At 39.6% G+C, this 22,278-nt stretch overlaps 1 protein-coding gene across 1 annotated transcript; it reads left to right on the top strand.

Moving 5' to 3' along the window:
• The first annotated feature begins 1,907 nt into the window (after positions 1-1,907).
• LOC142150105 (sulfate transporter-like) lies at positions 1,908-20,934 on the top strand. The gene is made up of 3 exons (XM_075205346.1): positions 1,908-1,960; positions 16,906-17,505; positions 18,605-20,934. The coding sequence occupies exons 1-3, from the start codon at positions 1,952-1,954 to the stop codon at positions 20,204-20,206; spliced, it is 2,211 nt and encodes a 736-aa protein (XP_075061447.1). The 5' UTR covers positions 1,908-1,951; the 3' UTR covers positions 20,207-20,934.
• Positions 20,935-22,278: the final 1,344 nt, after the last annotated feature.

The raw sequence follows: 22,278 nt of genomic DNA, 5'->3' as shown, positions 1-22,278 counted from the left end.
AAGTTTTGTTAACTAAGAGCCCCCCCCACACCCATATATGCATGCATGTACAAGAACACAGGATGATTGTGGAGTAACCAGAGGGACCCCAACACCACGAACCTCTAGTGTGAGTATCAGAATTCCATAAGATCCCAGCTACGTTCCTAGGGGTATATTTTCATTATCCTAATTTTGGATTCTTTCTTAGGGAATACAATCTGTGGGAATGTGTTGGATATCCTAACCTGTGAACATCGGGACTCTGGGTACCTGGAGCTAACTTAAAAACTGTTACCTGATCACATTAAGGAGAGATTGATTTTAGTCTATAAGAACTACTGAAAAACTTGTGCATTAACTATTCACCATCATACAGACTGCTATCCATATCATGAATGACTTTTGTCCAAGTAGTCTATCTGGTACACCTAATTAGAAACTACACTTAAAGTACTTGTTGAGCATTTCATTCCAAAACCATGGGCATTAATATGGAGTTGGTCCCCTCTTTGCTGCTATAACAGCCTCCACTCTTCTGGGAAGGCTTTCCACTAGATTTTGGAACATGGCTGCATGGATTCACATTCATTCATTCACAAGAGCATTTGTGAGGTCAGGCACTAATGTTGGGCGTTAAGGCCTAGCTTGTAGATGGCATTCAAATTCATTCTAAAGGAGTTTGATGGGGCTCTTTGCAGGCCAGCCAAGTTCCTTTGTCAGTTTCAAGTTTCAAGTTCTTTGTACATCGAGGCATTGTTATGCTAAAACCTGAAAGGACCTTAACGAAACTGTTGTCACAAAGTTGGAAATATACAATTCTCTAGAATGTCATTGTTTACTGTAGTATTAAGATGTTGCTACACTGACACTGAGGGGCTCACGCCAAACCTGGAAAAACAGCCAAACAACAGCAACTGTCATTATTGATTTAGCCAGTTTTTCTGCGTTTCGTATATAGAATGCTGGTTACTTATATTGTAAGCAAATATTTTTTTCATATCTCCCCCTTTGGTGTGCGCCGGAGTCAACTATCTTAATGTAAGTGTGAGCTGCATTGTGTGTGTGTTTTTTGTTCTCTCTGTCTCTCACTCCCCACTGTTTGAAAGTGGATAATAATAGCCTCTCATCTAGCACATTTAATATAAAATTCATATATTGCAATTGTTTACGATACACATAATAATGTATTTCATGTTAATTACATTTTGACACATATTGGATCACAATCTAAATATGAAGGGTTTATATACTAAGAATGTTCAAGTAACTAGTTGTATGGACAAATCACATCCATAACAGGACATGCAAAAGTGTTTATATAGTTATTTATATAGCTGCTAATATTGAATAACACAAAGGTGCATTGAGTTTAACCTTTCATAAACTCTAATTGTGTAGATAGCATTGCGAGAAGTCAAAGCAAAACCCCAATATGACAGATGCCTATTTAACCTCACAGGGAGAAGAAAAAAATTGCCTTCTGGCCTGAAATGGCACTTGGATAAATTTCCTGGATCAATCATCCCCCTAATGAACACTACTAATTAGAGCTACAGATATAGCTATAATTGTAAGAAAGGTATCCAATCCATTTTTACAGCTGATTTCCATAACATTAGTGACCTAATTGTCATTCTGAAGCTTTACAATGAGAGCAACAGCCTACCAAAATTCAGTGGACTGACTTATTTATTTCTTTATTGCATATTATGGGTGTTAAAACCAGTCTCCAAATGTATTTGTTTTGTAGACACTTTAGATGGAATTTCAGATGGAATGTTTCCATAATCACAGTGTAAACATGAACTGGCAGTTCTCGTGTTTTGGTTTTGCACATGCTGTTGGCTGATTGGACGCTGTCATTATTACATTATTATACAGAGCTATAAATCTCTCAATAGATGTACATCAGATGGTACACTTGACTTCTCAATCCTCTAGACCAGACTAGACAGGGGACTCATCCATCATGGAACAGGTTTGTTTTCCCCTTTTATACAGATTATAAATATCGAAAAATAAATAAACTGTTTTTAGGACTATCCAATGTTTTAGAAAATTGGTAGATTTAGGAACACTTTTGTGTGCCTTTTTGGTAAACATTTTACATATTTTGTTAACTTTTACATACAAATCAATCTGATATATGACAATCAAAGAGCCACAAATGTTACATAGCACTTCTAAGTCAATTTCAATATTATTGAAATTGACTTAGATATTGATATTAGCGGACTCTATAGGGTAGCTTCACAATTTCAAATAATAATTATAAAACATGCTATTTAGCCATTTAATTACCATATAAGCCTGATTTTGTAGTTTATTGTGTGCATTTCTGTGCAAGTAAAATACACTAAGAACATATCTTAGCAGTTCCTCGCTAAAATCTCTGCTGCTCAGAGTTACTTCAAATATCTCCTTTAGAAACAAGCACAAGTTTTAATTGGAGAATTGTTTATGCACATTATATTTTTTATGTATTTAATCTTCCATTTGTCTTTTTTTCCAATTACTATATATATATATACAAAATTGATTGCGATTACTATTAGGCCTACTACCCGGAGCATAGCTTCTTAATGTACGAGTAGGGATCCAAAACATGACCCACTATGATCCTCTTTTTGCCAACAAATTCTGTACTGTGACAATTCATAATCTAATTATTAATCATATTTCAATATTTTTGTGCCAATCCCTTTTCATTTTATGATCAGTTATATACTTAACAGAGCAGTAAAGTCATTAAAAGAAAATGTAGTACAGTATGTGACATTATATATAAAAAAAATGATTTCTGGCTTGCAATTATTACCATTTATTTATATAGCGCCACTAATTCCGCAGCGCTGTACAGAGAACTCATTCACATCAGTCCCTCCACACCAGGCTTATAGTCTAAATTCCCTAGCACACACACAGAGACACATGGACTAGGGTCAATTTGTTAGCAGCCAAGTAACCTACTAGTATGTTTTTGGAGTGTAGGAGAAAACCGGAGTACCTGGAGGAAACCCACGCAAATACAGGGAGAACATACAAACTCCTCACAGATAAGGACATGGTCAGGAATTAAACTCATGACCCCAGTGCTGTAAGGCAGAAGTGCTAACCACTTAGCCCCTGTGCTGCCAATACTGATTTCCATACATAGTCTGGGCTCTTCCAAAAAGGTCAAAAACAAAAAAGTCCTAAACTGTACATAATGGTTTACTGGTATGTGTATCCAGAGCTGTATTTACAGTAGTGTAGGCAACTGGGAACCCTAAAATTTTCTTTTCAGGATGTAGATTATGTCTGTGAATCATCTTGGTATCACATGAATCTGTTTTTCATTAAAAACTTACTGCCATTAATAACCTTATATTGAGTCAGGGCATTGTTATTGCAATTAAAATGGATATGTGTAAAAGGGAAATATTAAAATATGGCTAATATTTATCCTGTTTGTTGTATCAATAAAGACCACTGTTTTGGGCTCCCCACAAATAGATTAAGAACCTCTGATTTGGAACAACAATCAAAATGTCAGTTTTAAGGTGAAATATTGGCGTATGTTAAGATACCTTTCTTAGATCAATTTGATTTTGAGACTTTTGTGCAACAAATATAACTGATTAAGAAATAGCAGACATCATTTTCAACAGCTATAAACATTACCAAGAGATTAAACGGGCTCTTGATCTAAAATGTGTTTTTTATATTATTCTTACATGTACATTGTGAAATATATATAATTCTTTATGTTACTAAGCCATTGGCTCTTTAAACTAATAAAATATTTCATTTTGGATAAGACAATGTTTAAACTGAAATATTAGTGACACGTTTGAGATATGTATCTTAAACACAGGTTTTCTACAAGAGTACTGTACCAATGCTCAAAAGGTCACATTTCTAGATACATAATACACAACCGGTTTCAAACAACAGCTGAAGGTTATGTGTTGAGTGAAGTTAGTGCAAAGTATATATATAAATACAATAGGATTATTTGTGCCAGTCACAAACATTTTTTCATATAGGATCAAAAGAAAGAAAAATTCTTTATATATATATATATATATATATATATATATATATAGCACCCAACTGTCCAAAATAAAAAATCTGAACCCTGCCTGCCAAAGTAAATTAGCATCCACTTATATACCTCACAATTATCTGGATTTAGGCATCACAGTCCCTTTACTAGATGACTGTCCAGTGAGTCAGATCTTTTTTCCTGACTGCTTAGACTTTGTACTGTAAAATAGCTGTAAGTGGGTGTCACTTTTTCAGCCTTTAACCTTCCACTGTGAATGGTATTTGCCACTTTTCCATACTTTTATTAGAGGAAGTGAGGGGAGTTAGGGATGACCTAGCGCTTCAGATGTAGAAATAGGTAAGCACCCTGGGGGAATTGACACGCCTCCATCATGACAAGACCACACCCCCATCATGGCACACCTGAACTTGTTAATTAAAAATGGAAATCACTTGGAGAACACTTCACAAAATGATTAACAATATTGGCCAATAGTTCCATTTCCGACGACTTCATTGTTAATTTTTTTTAATGGTCTGAATAAAAGTTGTGTAAAAAACATTGTATGGGGTATAAATAGTCACAAAATGTACACTTGTTCATTTTGTTGTTTTTCTATGATTTTTTTATAGAATTGGTTGCTCAAAAATGACCTTTTAGCAAGCAGTTTTGTTAAAAACATTATTTTACAAACCAATTTTGTTCTGAACTTAAAACTTCTTTCAGTCCAACCAACCAATTTCTTGTTTGTGAAAAACACTAATATTTAAGGAAACGTAAAAGTTACCAAAACGTTTTGTTCATCTTGCAATCTTATATCTATACAATCTCATAGTTTAATAGTAGTTATGAGCACAAAATACATATGTAAATATTACTCGCAAAAGCTTTGCCTGAAGAGTAAAATATTTAGATAGGATTTATAGATTTCATTTTCTCATACTAATTACGGGTCTAATGCTGGTCACATACAGGCTGTTTGTGACAAGCTTAGTCTCCAAATTGGACACATTTATGCCAAATTGGACAGATACTGCTATGTGGCCGGTTGACACTGCAGTAAAAATAATTGTACTGTTTTCGGGCATGACTGGAAATCTAGTAAACAGGTGTTCGTTGCAGGCTGATTGTGAGGACATGTGAGTGGATTTTCAGAATCATTCTCAGTGATACAACACACTCTGATACACTGGCAACTTGCCAATATCCCTGTGTCTGTGGCAGCTTAGTCAGGCATACATTAGCTTCAGTATCACAGACATTTAATTGACATAATGTCTTTTTGGAGCTGTAGCCTAACATGCTACAACATCTGCCATGGTGCAGCATTAGATTGAATCTCTATTCAGTGTTCTTCAGTCTGCTGATGATCCTGTCTACACCAAAATTCATCAGCCAGTTTCTCTCCAACACCCTGACGAATATAGTGTAACCTAATGGAATGTTGTGCACCCAGGGCTTTAGCAGTAGACACTGTAGGCACATGCCCAAAGGTGGAACCATAGCAAAATAGGGGCCAGGCAATTCCGTTCTTGCTTCTGGGGCCCACACTTTGCTCTGAATAGAGTTCAGAACACATTCCTCTTTGCTCTTTTGAGAACAGAGCAGTTGCTTCAGAGGGAATGGGAGCCTCAGAGAGGGTGGCAACCCGGCAATACCAGGCTCCCCCTCACCTCCGGGTTCCTGTAGTGGTTACACCACCTGCACCAAATAATACATAACCAGTTTTAACTAAATCTTAAGAACAGTCTGCACCTACCATCCATTTAATTAGTCACAAGAACAATATAAGGCATGCTTAAAATTTGTGGTAGAAAGAGTAGGTTGCTACTAAAGATGAACAAAATTACAGCAAAATTTCACAAGAATTGAGCTTTGGAACAGTTTGTATGGCAGAGGAACGAAGTCCTGGAGATATAATTTTCAAGTTCTATTGTTGTTTCACCATTCCATATAATACCTTACTTTAGAGTTAAATGCATTTGTGCCCTGAACTTCTATAGAAGAAGAAGTACACAAGAAAAAGTCTATTTATGTGCATATGTTCAGTCCAACGCATCCCAAAGTACGTTCACCTCAAACACAGTAGCATTTGGGCCATGCTTATGTCTGGCATACAAGTGTGTACACTTAGGCCCCACAATTATATTGAGATGTGTCTTGATAGTCTTTGTGGTAAATACTAAAGTCGCATTACCCTATTCATATACAATATAATAATGTAAAGAAGTGTCATAAACACATGAGAGAACAGTGTCATGGCAGTGGTTAATAAAAATACAATCCACAATTTCAATATAAAATGTAACTAAATGTAAACACAAATACAAAACACAGACTGTTGCCAGCGGAAAACTCTAAGGTTTCTGAGAGAGTTGTGACTGCGGCTGAACATGATGCGCATTCGCACGGAGGGGTGCTATTAATTAACAAGTGGTGTACATTTTTCAGTGAGATTTTTTGTGTCAGAAAATGGTGTTTCACTTCAAAAAATGATGAGTATGTGTAGGTCACCAACCCGTTTCATCCTATACAGGGGTTCCTCAGGAATATATACCCATGTATAGGATGAAACACAATGGTTACCAAAACATACTTTATTTTATATTCACCTCTTTGCAAAACATCATAGTGATGGTATATCACTTGGCAAGAAGAAATTAAACTTACTACTAATGTTATTAATGGGATAGAAATATAACAGACATAGAAAAAGCTGATATATTTTTCCAGAATAAGTTGGGCTTCAAGTATTCATTAGTTTATCTGACTTTCTGACCCATGTACTGGCAAACCCAGGCATATACTCAGAGAGTGTGTGTGTGTGTGTGTGTGTGTGTGTGTGTGTGTGTGTGTACTTGTATTTCTATATTTGTGGGAACCTCAGCTGTAGTGGGGACACAATGAAATGCTAGTTGATCCTTGCTATTATACTCAGCATCAAAATCTGGCATGTCCCAATGAGTCACTTTTGTCAGATAAAAAGTGTGTGTGTGTGTTTACGTCTGTAAGTGAAAGTGTGTGCACTTCACCACCAGATGTTGGTGGAACAATAGGCTTCTAAACACTTTCAGCCACATGCGCCGGAAGTGAAGGGGATTGCTGATTTCACGCCCTTTTACATACAATGGGAATAAGAGAGACTGTCACAGTCTTCTCGCTCCAAAAGGATAGTAGGGATAGCTGAGCATGACACAGCCTAGTGGTGGTTCAGACTTTAGCCTGGAGAGCAGTGGAGACGACTATATCTCTGACACTTCAGAGCAGAGTGGTTCAGACACCAGCAGTGGCACTAGTAAACAAACAGACTTGTTCTATGGACAATGATTCCAGACTTTATGGCAGAGGTGTTTTATACACAGAAGGTCGGAAAGATGATGTGGTATCCATACAAACACTTTCCCAAATAAAATATGGCACCAGGGTGTATAACAAAAAGCAGTACTGCCTTTACTGTGAGAAACCTCTCTCAAAACTTACCCGGCATATCGAGCATGATCTCAGCAATGAGACTGAAGTTTACTGGGCTGTGCAATTTCCCAAGAACTCAAAGGAAATTTGCACATCTTTGTAATAGAGGCAACGTTGCACACAACTCTGAGGTAATAAGTGCAGTGTTCTGATTCTATGCAAACTACCAGATACAGACATGGTTCCTGAAGGTTTCATGCACTGTGCTGCCAAGACTTGTTTGCAAGAAAATACCTGTGGTGACACGTGTAGACAAGACATGTAAACTAAACCAATGGTACAACAAAATCAAGCCTGGCAAAAGCAGAGTCCAGTTTTTGTCTGTCTTTGCTCAGCATGTTCCACCTGACATCAATGGTGGCTTTTGGAAGTTTTTGAGTAACATGACCCCAAATGAAATAGAGATGGGGCAGCAAACAAGTGGGATCAAATATTGGCAACCATGAGTACATAGTTTCAGTAGTTTCGAGAAATGGGAAGGCTACTGCTACATGTCAAATGAGCTACCCCTTTGGAGAATATGGAAGACTTTACCATTCCATCCAATATTTTGCATGTAGTAGACACAATGAAATCAGTACATTCAAGTCACCCCCACTGCCACTACAAGTTGGATATGGCTTGCAAAAGTTTTTGTGCATTGTGGAATGTTGAGCAATGATGGAGGGCTGCACTGCTGCGGTGAAAAATACACATAACTTTAGTAAGATCTGTGAGGCAAGATGGAATAAACTGATCTCATTGGCTGCATTGAAAACTCTGAAGGACTCGAAGTGGAATGTTCCTCAGCTCTTAGCTTTCACAGAAGATGTAAAAAAGATACATTTGATGAGAAACAGCAGGTGTAACAGAGCAATTTATCCACTGAGCCTTCAATTAAAACTTGACATTGCTAGCATAGGTCACCCTGGCACAGGTGATTTAATCAAAGAAGGGAATGGAAAATTTCCAATATACTGTTGACTACCTTGCTTTCGAAAGATACTACATGAAAATGCTGATTGTAAAGTTTTATAAAATTGTCAATAAAAAATATTGTCAAAAAATCTTGTGTGTGTCTGACCTATGCATGAACATTAAGGGTAGAGATGGGCGGGTCCGGTTCTCCGAGAACCGAACCCACCCGAACTTTGGGTATCCGAGTACCAAGCTGAGCAGCTCGGTACTCTCCCGCCCATTCCGAATCCGAATCGAGGCCGAACGTCATTGTGACGTCGTCGGATCTCGGGGCTCAGTTCTCGCGATACTTCAACTTTATAAATACACGCCTCCACAGCAATCCATCGCCATTTGACAGAGGGAGAGAGCAGGGTGTAGTCATAGGCTAATTAGAGCAGGGACAGAGAATACAATATTGTTCTTGCAATTGCTCTAACCAAAATCGCTAGTGCAGAGAGGAGGATAGAGGTTTATTATTTTTTCTTCATATTTGGCACTCCCCAGAGCTTTTGGGGTGTCCCCCATAATTGTGCATTAATATTTCTGGCTGTCAAAAGTCATTTCTGTCAGCAGTATCTACTAAATAATTTTTAGCACACCTCAGTGCTTTTGGGGTGTCTTCCCTAATTGTGCATTAATATTTCTGGCTGTCAAAAGTCATATCTGTCAGCAGTATCTACTAAATATTTTTAGCACTCCTCAGTGCTTTTGGGGTGTCCTTCCTAATTGTGCATTAATATTTCTGGCTGTCAAAAGTCATATCTGTCAGCAGTATCTACTAAATAATTTTTAGCACTCCTCAGTGCTTTTGGGGTGTCCTCCCTAATTGTGCATTAATATTTCTGGCTACCAAATAATTTTTAGCACTCCTCTGTGTTTTTGGGGTGTCTCCCATAATTGTGCATAAATATTTCTGGCTGTCAAAAGTCATATCTGTCAGCAGTATCTACTAAATCATTTTTAGCACTCCTCAGTGCTTTTGGGGTGTCCTCCCTAATTGTGCATTAATATTTCTGGCTACCAAATAATTTTTAGCACTCCTCTGTGTTTTTGGGGTGTCTCCCATAATTGTGCATAAATATTTCTGGCTGTCAAAAGTCATATCTGTCAGCAGTATCTACTAAATAATTTTTAGCACTCCTCAGTGCTTTTGGGGTGTCCTCCCTAATTGTGCATTAATATTTCTGGCTACCAAATAATTTTTAGCACTCCTCTGTGTTTTTGGGGTGTCTCCCATAATTGTGCATAAATATTTCTGGCTGTCAAAAGTCATACCTGTCAGCAGTATCTACCAAATAATTTTTAGCACTCCCCAGTGCTTTGCGCTCAGAATGGATTCAAAGCAGTCCACATATGATCAGAATGAGCAACCAGGTACTGTCACCAGTTCTGATGTTAGTGTTGCCAGTACGTCATTTGGCCAAGGCGATGTCAAACAACAGAGTGTTTCCAAATTAGTGCAAAAAACAAAAAACAAAAATTTTTTTACTGTATTGAAGCGAAAAAGAAGTGTAACTGAGCAAAAGTTAAGTGACAATAAAAAAAAAATTGCAAGCATGCCATTCTACACACGCAGTGGCAAAGAGAGAATGAAGCCTTCACCTTTGGCTATTAGTGGCAGATCCCAAAAAGTTACCCAGCCTACAATTGGTGCACAACTACTGTTATGCGTCAAAGCCGAGCTGCAAGATAACAGTAAGGCATTAGAGGAGAATGTTTGCTCTGATTCACAAATGACAACAATCCCTGTAGAGAGTCCAGCCAACAGTGGGATGTCTAATCGTGAGCATTCTGCTGATGTGTGCCTTAATAGCCCGAGTGTAGCCGGTGATACCCAAATTGAGGATGCCACTTTGGAATTAGAAGAGGATGAGGGGGAGATTTGTGTAGGCGACGAGGGCGCTAATGATGATGTTGATGATTATGATGCAGACAGATACCAAATTGCCTTTCTCAATTTCTATTTATATTCTAGATTATATAACGGCTGAATAGTTTTCTATTTTACTCCTAGTGGAGAGAGGATCTGATGCAGACAGATACCAAACTGCCTTTGTCCATTTCAATTTTTATTGTACAGTCTATAACGGCTGAATTTATTAGTATTTTATACAAGTGGAGGGGGGCCTAGAGAGACAGAAACCAAACTGGCTTTCTCCATGTCAATTAATATTGTACAGTCTATAATGGCTGAATTTTTTTTATTTTTTTTAAAAAGTGGAGGGGGGCCTATAGAGACAGAAAGCAAACTGTCTTTTTCCATTTCTTTACATATTTAAGTATAAGTGTAGGGTGTAATATACATCCAAAGATGATGGCTGCATTGCCAATATGCATAGATGGAGAGGAAGACAATCTGTTTTGTGTGTAGAATAAATGAAGGCCTACCAACAAAGAATTAAACTGTTTTTTTGGATGATTTATTACCTCAACAATTAGATTACTTATCTCTAAAACAGTTGGAGCACTAAATTGGGTTATTTTAGGCACAAAAACATGGATTTTCCAACAAAATAGCAAAACAAAACCAAACAAAACCAAAACCAAAACCAAAACACGCAATGGCGGTTTTGCAAAACCAAAACCAAAACCAAAACACGATGGTAATCCAGATCCAAAACCGAATCCAAAACCAAAACACGGGGGTCAGTGACCATCTCTAATTAAGGGCAGCCTCTAATCCGACATTCAGTAGAGCCCAAATTATTCCTATTGTAATGAATTTGGTAGTCTAAAATGAGTAGCATAAAGGCAAAGCTCATCAAACTAATTTTCAATGGGACTGTAGCTATATATGTAATGAAAGCAATATTGAGACTTAAAGGAACACTAAACTCAAAATAAAATGTTCAGATATGAACTATGAAGGTACAATACATTGTTTGATATTAACCTGGAATTCCACTGCAGCTATGTTAAAAAGTAAACTGTTATTTCCCAACCCCATTGCAGACAACTGCAACTCCTCCCACATCTTTAGGACAGTGTCCTGAAGGGGTTTAGTGATATCCATACTACATTTCTGCAAATCAAGTCTGCCTGTCAGTCACTGTCTGCTTGCTTAGTTAGGGAAGTACTGCTCTCCGAATGTGGCAACCTGCTGCAAAGGATTTAGAACGTGATGGACATAGTTTGTTAAATATAAACACTTCAGTAATTGCATGTATATTATTCAGCTCAGTAATACACAGCTTTTAATACATATTAATGTCAAATATAAAACATTAAATGATGCAAGGTTATACTCCTTGTGTCCCCAACCTCTCCTGTGAGCAATTACCTTTCCTCTATGTCCCTCCCTCCTCCCTCATATCTCTCTTATATCTTCCATGTTACCTTTTATCTTTCCCTTATCTTTTTCCTTTCTCTGTTCCTATGTGCCCCTATCTTTATTCTAGGTACCCCCTCTCTCCCGTCCTACTTGCTCTCCCCTGTGCCTCACATCCTACTTCTCTCATTTCTACCTTCTTCATCTCAATGTGCCCCCTCATTCACCACACTGTACCCCCTCCTAAACCACATTGTGTCCCCTTCTTTATCACATTGTGGTCTCTTCATTACACTGCTGCCCACTTCATCACTATGCCCCGTTCATTACACTGCGGCCTCTTCATCACTGTGCAACCTTCATTTCACTGCTTCCTCTTTAATTACTATGCCCTTTTAATCACCCTAATGCCCCCTCCGTTTTTTACTTACCTTTCTGTTACCATCTTTTCTTCTGTTTTCTTCTCTTCCTCTTCTGCCTTCCTTTCTTCAGTGTGCTGGCTCCTCTCTGTGCTGCGCCTCACTGACAGTATCGAGACGTGAAGTCATGCCCGACAGTCAGTAAGGAGGGAGCCGCCACTGGCACCAAGTAGATATTTACAGGACTGGTGGACAAGCGTTCCACCAGCTCTGGCCACCTGCAAGGAAGTGGGGCGAAGAAGTGACGGTATATCATATGTCGACCAATGATAATAATTATATGTATTGTATATGTCCAAATTCATTGTTTTCTCCCAGAACACCACTATAAAATGTGAAGCCAGGAAGGGGATGGGGGCAAGTGCCCTGTCTCCAAAGTCTGTTGCAACTATGCACTAGAAGTCCTAGAAAAAATTAGTATATCTACAAAAGATTAAGCTGAATATTGAATATTTTTCTTTGTCCTTTCCTGCACCACCCATTTCTAACCCGACCTATGTAACTAATAGGAGTAAAGATGTAATGGTAGAAATGCTTAACCACACAAGTATGGAATATATTCATTGCATCAGTGTGAGCAGGGCCGGACTGGGACTAAAAATCAGCCATGGCAATTAAAGCACACAGGCCCACCTGTTGTGGGCTCCATGCACTATATTGTTGCACACTGATACTGGCGCAGTGCGCGTTGCTTGTGCAGTACAATATGATGTAGTATGAGTGTGTGTGTGTGGGGGGTATTTCTTTCTCCTAATGACCCTGAACATTACATTGTTAGCACCCCAATTACATCAATAAATACCATGACAATACATTATTAGTACCCAAATTACAGCAATAACTAACCCCCCAGACACACTCATACTACATCAATCACCCCCACATTACAGCAACCAGCATCACCCCCCCATTACAGCAACCGGCATCATCCCCCAAATTACAGCATCCGGCATCACCTCCCACATTACAGCAACCAGCATCACCCCTACATTACAGCAACTGGCATAACCCCCACATTACAGCAACCAGCATCACCCCCCACATTACAGCGTCCAGCATGACACCCCACATTACAGCGTCCAGCATGACCCTCCACATTACAGCGTCCAGCATGACCCCCCACATTACAGCATCCGGCATCACCTCCCACATTATAGCAATACCATCTCCTACTTATTAGCAATACTAAGCCCCAAACACACTACAACATTGCCACCAGCACGCCACCCCCATACTACAGCAATACCACCAATTATACAGGTGCCACTGTAGGAAACCAATGTTTTGCTTTTTTCAAATCTCCCACAAAATAGCAACAACGAACAGAATACTTACACACATATAGGTAACAGGTACCCTTTTCCCTCAATTAAATAGTAATGGCAGAATTTTCATGAATCATTCCACATGAAATAAAACTCTAACATATATCTAAAAAAAAAATAACTATTGAATGATCATTTGAACCCACACGGCCGCATTAAAAGTATTTCCATCTACAGCAACATGTCAGAGAAAAATATTTTTTTTTACTACATTAACTGGATATGCGTCTTTTCTATTCATTTTAAATAACACAGTATATAAATTAAGGGGGATAAAGGAGGTGGGTGAGAGATAATTGGATGTGATCCATCAGTTTGATTAGATAGGAAACATTTAGATTATTTACCTGGAGACGTCTAACCCCTTGACTCACAGGCAGGGCTGACAAGAGGAATTTTGGGCCCCGATACAGCAACTTCTTTGGGCTCCCATCATATTCAACAATGAAAGACTTGCCTTTGGCAGAAGTTCATATGATGCCACACCGTAGTGTGCCCAGTTCATATTATGCCACATCGTAGTGCCCCATGGTCATATTATGCCACATAGTATTACCCTCAATTCATATTTGGTCATGCAGAAGTGCCCACAAATCATATTATGACATAGTAGTGCCCCTGAATCATTATGTCACAACAGTGCCTCCAAATCATATTATACCACAATAGTGCCCCCAAATAACATTATGCCATAGCAGTGCCCCCAAATCATTAGTAGTGCCCAGACAAAAACTCATTCACAAATAAAAATTGGTACAGCATATCAGATACTGAGTTTGAGTCCCAAGACCAGCTTAATACATCATTTACAATGGGACCAAAAATAGATATATTGACACAATCACAGATAAAATTTATGACAAGCAATGATTTTTCCTCCTAATTAAAAATCTCTGTACAGATAAATATGCAACAAACATTACAGCGCAATAATGAGCAATACATAGTGTTAAACATTATTGGATACGCTGTAGTGTCCCCAGTTCAAGAAAGGATGGTTAAAAACACATTGCACACGAGAAAATATATGAACTTACCTGATTATGGCATCCTGTTTTCTGTTCTCCTACTGGGTGCTGGGCAAGGAGGGATCAGCAGATGTCAGCTCACACAGGAAGTTGGGAGCAGGAACAGAGGGCAGTGGTCGAAGCAGAAATTTAGAAGTGGGGGTATGGAAGATATAAGTGAATGGAGTATGAAGGCTTGATTTTTTATTTTTTTTAACACTTGTCCCCTCTGTGCATTTCCATTCTTCATTACTACTTGTGTTTTATGATGGCTGCATCCCTGACATTCCCATTCTTAAGATGTCTCTCCCTTTACACTTTCTATTACCTATGTCCCTGCACCATCTTCTCCTTTGTCCCTCTCACTTAACCCCCTGCACCACCTACTCTACTGGCTCACTCACACGTCTTTCTGCACTGTCTACCCCCCTGGCACTCACACGTCTTCCTGCACCCTCTACCCCCTGGCTCTCTCACCCCTTTTCCTGCACCCTCTACCCCCCTGGCTCTCTCACCCCTCCTCCTGCACCCTCTATCCCCCTGGGTCTCTCACCCCTCTTCCTGCACCCCCTACCTCCCTGCCTCTCTCACCCCTCTTCCTGCACCTCCTACCACCCTGGCTCTCTCACCCCCTCTCCCAGCACCCCCTTCCCCCTGGTTCTCTCACCCCCTCTCCCAGCACCCCCTTCCCCTTTGGCTCTCTCACCCCCTCTCCCAGCACCCCCTGGCTCTCTCACCCCTCTCACAGCACCCCTTCCCCTTTGGCTCTCTCACCCCTCTTCCTGCACCCTCTATCCCCCTGGGTCTCTCACCCCTCTTCCTGCACCCCTACCTCCCTGCCTGTCTCACCCCTCTTCCTGCACTTCCTACCACCCTGGCTCTCTCACCCCCTCTCCCAGCACCCCCTTCCCCCTGGCTCTCTCACCCCCTCTCCCAGCACCCCCTACCCCTTTGGCTCTCTCACCCCCTCTCCCAGCACCCCCTGGCTCTCTCACCCCTCTCACAGCACCTCTTCCTCTTTGGCTCTCTCACCCCTCTCCCAGCACCCCTTACCCTTTGGCTCTCTAACCCCCTCTCACTTCCCCTTTGGCTCTCTCACCCCCTCTCACTTTACCTTTGGCTCTCTCACCCCCTTTCCCAGCACTCCCAACCCCTTAGCTCTCTCACCCCCTCTCCCAGAACCCCCTTCCCCTTTGGCTCTCTCACCCCCTCTCCCAGCACCCCCTTCCCCTTTGGCTCTCTCACCCCCTTTCCCAGCACTCCCTACCCCTTGGCTCTCTCACCCCCTCTCCCAGCACCCCCTTCCCCTTTGGCTCTCTCACCCCCCTCTCCCAGCACCCCCTTCCCCTTTGGCTCTCTCACCCCCTCTCCCAGCACCCCCTTCCCCTTTGGCTCTCTCACCCCCTCTCCCAGCACCCTCTTCCCCTTTGGCTCTCTCACCCCCTTTCCCAGCACTCCCTACCCCTTGGCTCTCTCACACTCTTCCCCCCCCCCACGAGAATTATGGCACCCCTGCTACCCCCCTCCCCCAAAGAAAATCGCGGCACCTCCACTGCCCCACTCCCCCCCGTGAAAATCGCGGCACCCCCCAAAAAAAATTGCGGCACCCCTGCGACACCCCCGCGAAAATTGCTGCACCCCCGCGACCCCCCCCTTCAGTAAAAAAATTAAACATGAAACTCACAGCATACAGCATAGCACAGCTTAACGGTGGAGGGAGCTGAGGAGCGCGCAACAGAGTTGGCTGGTTCCCGGGGAGGAACCAGCCGCCACGAAGACAGGAGGAGTCAGGCCGGCCCATCCAGCCATAGGCCCTTCTGGCATATGCCAGAAGTGCCAGATGGCCAGTCCGGCCCTGAGTGTGAGTAAGAAACACACTTGTGATAATATTGCTGACCACACATTCTGGAATAGTTTACTTCCTTTCAAGACATGGCAATGAATCAAATTACACACAATAATAATTCAGTCATGCAATAGTTAACAATATTTAAAGTAAATGTCATGCAACATATCTCTGATATGATTTGAATTTTATATAGCAAATGAGAAAGAGAATGCTTAGCCTCTTACAGCCATCATGACATTTGTGTTTACTTTGTGTTTATTTAAAATGCATTTTATTTCATTTGTTTTGTTGTTGTTGGGCTATCAAGAAAATAGGAATGATGGGATTTGGGTAGAAGGCAAGGGCATGTAAAAACATTTACTAATTTGGATGGTTCATTTACTCACAATGGTTAAGACAGAATCATTTTGAGATATGGTCCTGAATACATTTGAGAGACCCAACCATTTTATTACACAGTAGCTCACGGTTGAGGTTTTAGTACATATGAAATATTATAGAAAACAGGCAACTTATTAAATTTGACTTTAGCTGTGAGCAATACTACTTTTGATGATTCCTAAAGTGTACACACAAAATGAGACTTCTCACTTGACTATATATTTTCTGTCCTAGCCTGAAGATCCTGAGGATTCTAGGAATGACTTATCAGAAGAAAGTGAACATCAAGATTCTCATTTCAGTGATTATATGCATGTGAAACTAGAGGAACATGCACAACCAGAACTCAGCACCAGAGAACGTATCACTGAGAAAGCCAGAGAAGTCTGCTCAAGTGGCCCAAAACTACTTGCCAACTATCTATTAACACTCTTCCCAGTACTCAGATGGTTTCCACGTTACAAGATCAAGGACTACCTGCCCGGCGATATCACATCTGGCATCATAGTTGGCATTGTTACCATTCCACAGTCAATTGCTTATTCTCTGTTAGCCAATCAAGACCCCATCTATGGACTCTACACCAACTTCTTCTGCTGCATTATCTATTTCTTCACAGCAACTTCCCGCCATAATTGTATTGGAACATACGGAGTGCTGTGCCTTATGATAGGCGAGTCTGTGAACAAGCAGCTGAAAGCTGCTGGGTACATTACAGACGGGACCACCACAGCAGTAATAAATGCAACGCTAACTAATGGAACAGTATGTGATAAAAGCTGCTATGCCATTACTGTGGCCACAGCATTAGCCTTCACTGTCGGCATCTACCAGGTAAGCCAAAGCAATAATTAAGGATATTAATTGATCGAGGAAGCAAGATTTTTTTTTATAGTATTTTACCTAGCACTTTCAGATATTTTCCAAAACTAAAAACCACAAATTGTGTATGATCATGGATTTAACACACATCTTTTCATATATTAGTTGTATGAATGGTTTATGAGTACATTCCTTAGAATATATTATATACAAAATAATATATTAAAAGGTAGGTATTTGCATGACTGTATTTTACATTAGATGCTAGGTGTTATGGATTGTTGGTATTATATTAGATGGTAGGTCTATGTATGTCTAGGGTATTAAACTTTATTAGATGGTAGGTGTATTACTGAATGGTACATTATATTAGATGGAAGCTGTATGAATGGTGGGTATTGTAAACTGTATTAAATGGAAGCTTTATTGAAGATTGTACTAATATATTAGATGGTAGGTGTATTTTATGGTTGGTATTGTTTTAAATGGTAGGCATGTGTATGATTGATGTATTAAACTGTATTAGATTGTAGGTGTATGGCTGGTGGGTACATTATATTACATAGTAGGTGTATGTATGGTTGGTATGGTGTTAGATGGTAGGTGTATGAATGAGTGTATATTATGTTAGATGGTAGATGTATGGATTGTTGGTATATTAAACTGCATTACATGGTAGGTGCATTGCGGGTTTGTATGTTATATTAGTTGGTAGGCATATGGATGGTTAATATTGCATTAGATGGTAGGTGTATGGATGGTTGGCATGTTATATTAGATGGTGGTCATATGGAAGTTTGGCATATTATATTAGATAGTAGATGTATATATGGTTGGTATATTATATTCAATGGTAGGAGTATGAATGGTTGATATATTAAATTGTATTAGTTGTTATGTGTATGGCTAGTTGGTATATTATATTAGAATAGGTATGTGGAAGGTTGCTATTATATTAGATTGTAAGGGTATATTGATGGTTGGTATATTATATTATATGGTAATGGTTGGTGAGCAAATTTATTTTTATTCTTTTTTGCATGGGAAGGTGTATGAATGATTGATATTTAATTTATTAATTCAACATTGTTATGTGCTCTTTGTGTTCTAGATACTTATGGGGATCTTTCAGTTGGGCTTCATCTCCATGTATTTGTCAGAGCCCTTGCTGAGTGGTTTTGTTACTGGTTCATCCCTCACTATTCTGACCTCACAGATGAAGTATCTCCTTGGATTAAAGATGCCTCGGCGTGATGGGACTGGAGCTCTGGTTTTGACTTGGATTGACATCTTTTCAAATATTAAGAACACCAATATATGTGATTTAGTAACTAGTATAATTGCAATAATCACCATTGTGCCTGTCAAAGAAATTAATGATAGATTTAAGAGTAAGATGAAGGTTCCATTCCCAGTAGAATTGATTGTTATTATTGTTGCCACACTGGTTTCCTATTACTTTAGTTTTAATACCAAATATAAGTCCTCAATATGTGGCACCATTCCTACTGGATTCCAGACCCCGAAAGCCCCAGATTGGACAATGATTCCTAGTATAGCTGCTGATGCAGTACCAATAGCAATAATTGGATTTGCAATGACAGTATCCCTTGCTGAAATATTTGCCAAAAAACATGGGTACACAATCAGCACCAATCAAGAGATGATAGCTATTGGCATGTGCAACCTGATCCCATCTTTCTTTTCCTGTTTTTCGAGCTGTGCTGCTCTTGCCAAAAGTCTTCTAAGAGAATCTACAGGTGCCAATACACAGCTCAATGGCATAATTAGCTCTGCTGTGTTGTTACTTGTACTACTTGCCATTGCTCCTCTGTTCTATTCACTTCAAAGCTGCATATTAGGGGTCATCACTATTGTCAGTCTTAGGGGTGCTCTAAGGAAGTTTGCAGACACTCCAAAAATGTGGAGAATTAGCAAAATTGACACAGTGGTCTGGTGGGTCAGCATGTTGTCTTCTTCCTTAATCTCAACTGAGATTGGGCTGTTGGTGGGTGTTTGCTTCTCTTTGCTCTGTGTGATTATTCGCACTCAGCGGCCAAGGGCTACACTACTGGGTAAAGTCAGTGGGACAGAGATTTATGAAGATCAGTTCACGTACAAAGAGATAAACAATATACCTCATGTTAAAATATTCCGTTTTGATGCCTCTCTCTATTATGCTAACAAAGACTACTTTAGAAGTTCTCTATATAGCAGAACAAATATTAACCCTCCTTTAGTGTCTGCATTACAAAGGAAGGCCAAGAAAGAAGAGGAGGCTGTGTCAAGGCAAACAAGTAATAGGTTTATTGCCAGGTTTAACTTGATTAAAACTGTAAGAATGAGAAACACACCCTCTAAAGTCACCCTTCCACAACTTGACATTCACTCACTCATTATTGATTGTGGTGCCATGCAGTTTATAGACTCCGTGGGCCTCAGTCTTCTCAAAGAGGTTCGCAAAGACTATGAGGAGATTGGAATTCAAGTGTACCTTGTAAACTGCAATCCATCAGTGCGCCGCTCACTCATTGATGGTGGATACTTCAGCAACACAGGTGGTGATGTTGAGTTGCTTGCCTTCCATAGTGTGCATGATGCCGTCACATTTTCTGAGAGGAAGTTCCGAGAGAAGCAGAAAGAAATTCAGCTAATGGATAATGCTTTCTCCTTTGACCCAAATCAAACTATTAGTGATGACCTTAGAAACTAAAATTGTAGATGGAATTCTGGATACAAGATGAGCAAACTGTTTGCCGTATTAAAATTAATTTACAGAGAATATAAAAATTGCCACTATGGAGGACACTAGCACATTTAAGCAGCTCAAAAATATTACGACTTTAAGAAACATCTTTAACACCTTTTTCAAAAAAGAAGACAAACTCATTGCATTTTTTTAAAATCAGTCTGAGTATCTTTAGTACTCATCAACAGCATTCGCAAATCTGCACATATCACATGGAATTAAAGTATGTCTCCCAGGAGCGCTGAAGATTAAAAAATTGAAACAAAAAAAACTTACATACACCATACGTGGTTACCAAAAACATGTCATTGTAGGTTTCAAAATCATTGTAAAGTCTGTGTGTAGACAAGTCTTGCCTCTATATGTACTTTCTTCTTCTTCTTCTTCTTCTTCTTCTTCTTCTTCTTTTTCTTCTTATTATTATAATTGCTATTATTATTTTTGTTGTAGATTTGCAGGCACCACAGTGCTCTGCAGTGCTGGACAATAGGGAAAACAGTATATACATAAAACAGGGACATATAAGGTGACAAAGATAAGTGCAAACATGAAAACAATGATCTTGAGTTATTTTACAATGTAATTGATTACGTCATCTTATACTGACTGGAAATTGGCAACTCCACTGTCAAAGCTACACACACTGTATATAGCTCAATATTGGTATTACTATAGTAAAAAAAATACTGTGAACATTACAAGTATAATGTAATAAATAAGAAAGAAATTGAATAAACCACATTTCATCTTACTGTTTTACTGTGTTGTTTCTCACATTTTTTTAAAACAGTTTCACACTAACAAATCAGTGTCTCCATTATTTGCACCATATTGTTCATTGGTAAATGTAAGACAACTAACAGATGCCACTAAATCCAACAAATTAATGTAGCAGAGCACTGTGGAAGTCCCACTGATGGGATTTCTGAATGTCAGTAACAAATTATGTAGTTGTCTAAGGGACTGTCCTTAGTCAGATATGTTATCTTATTTGTAGAGAATAGTGAGCAGGACTATTAAAGGTAGTCAAACTAATTTCCAGCACTGATATACACTATATGGACAAAAGTATTTGACCTCACCTGTTAATTATTCGATTGAGGTGTTTCAGGGCCTGATTAAGGGTTCCAGCTGCCCCAGGCTAACACACCCCTTGCCGCCCCCCCCCCCTTCCCGCGCCGCCCCCCCCCAACCAATACCTATATTTCTATATTTATACACAGTCTTCAAAGTGGAAGCTTAGAACAGTTTTACAATTAAGGCAGTAGAAGTGGAAGTATGGAATTACACAGTCTACCAGCCCACTTCACCCTGTGTGTGTGTGTGTGTGTGTGTGTGTGTGTGTGTGTGTGTGTGTATATATACATGTGTGTGTGTATATGTATATATATGCACAAAATTGTAAAATATTAATACATAAAAACACATAGTCCTGATTCATTAAGGAAAGGAAATCCCCCAAAAATTGTAACTTTGCACGTGGGCAAAACCTTGTGGGGAAAGGTTTATAGTTAGGGTAGGGCATGTTCTAGATCAACTTTAAATTGCAGTGTAAACATAAAGCTAACAAGTATTCGTGTGCTACATGAAAAAACAGCCAGTATTTAACTTGTGTGCAAAATAATAAACTAATATGCATCCCTTGCATTGTAACATGGTTTTGTCCAGGTGAAAACTTACTTATTTTTTTTAATTACTTACATTCATGAAGCAGGCCCACATAAGTTTGAAAACACATTAAAATGTCACTAAAGTAAAAATACACATTCAAAGTTAAGACAGATTGCACTGTTCTCTCTTACCTGATCTTGCAGCGTAGACTACCTGATGTTCTCTCTTACTGGATCTTGCAGCGTAGACTACCTGATGTTCTCTCTTACTGGATCTTGCAGCGTAGACTACCTGATGTTCTCTTACTGGATCTTGCAGTGTAGACTACCTGATGTTCTCTCTTACTGGATCTTGCAGTGTAGACTACCTGATGTTCTCTCTTGCTTGTTCGTGAAGCGTTGTTGTCAGTTGGCTTCTGGAACATT

This window comes from Mixophyes fleayi, chromosome 4 (assembly GCF_038048845.1).
Source record: "Mixophyes fleayi isolate aMixFle1 chromosome 4, aMixFle1.hap1, whole genome shotgun sequence".
NCBI lineage: Eukaryota > Metazoa > Chordata > Amphibia > Anura > Limnodynastidae > Mixophyes > Mixophyes fleayi.
This window is presented reverse-complemented; position numbering and strand designations above follow the sequence as displayed.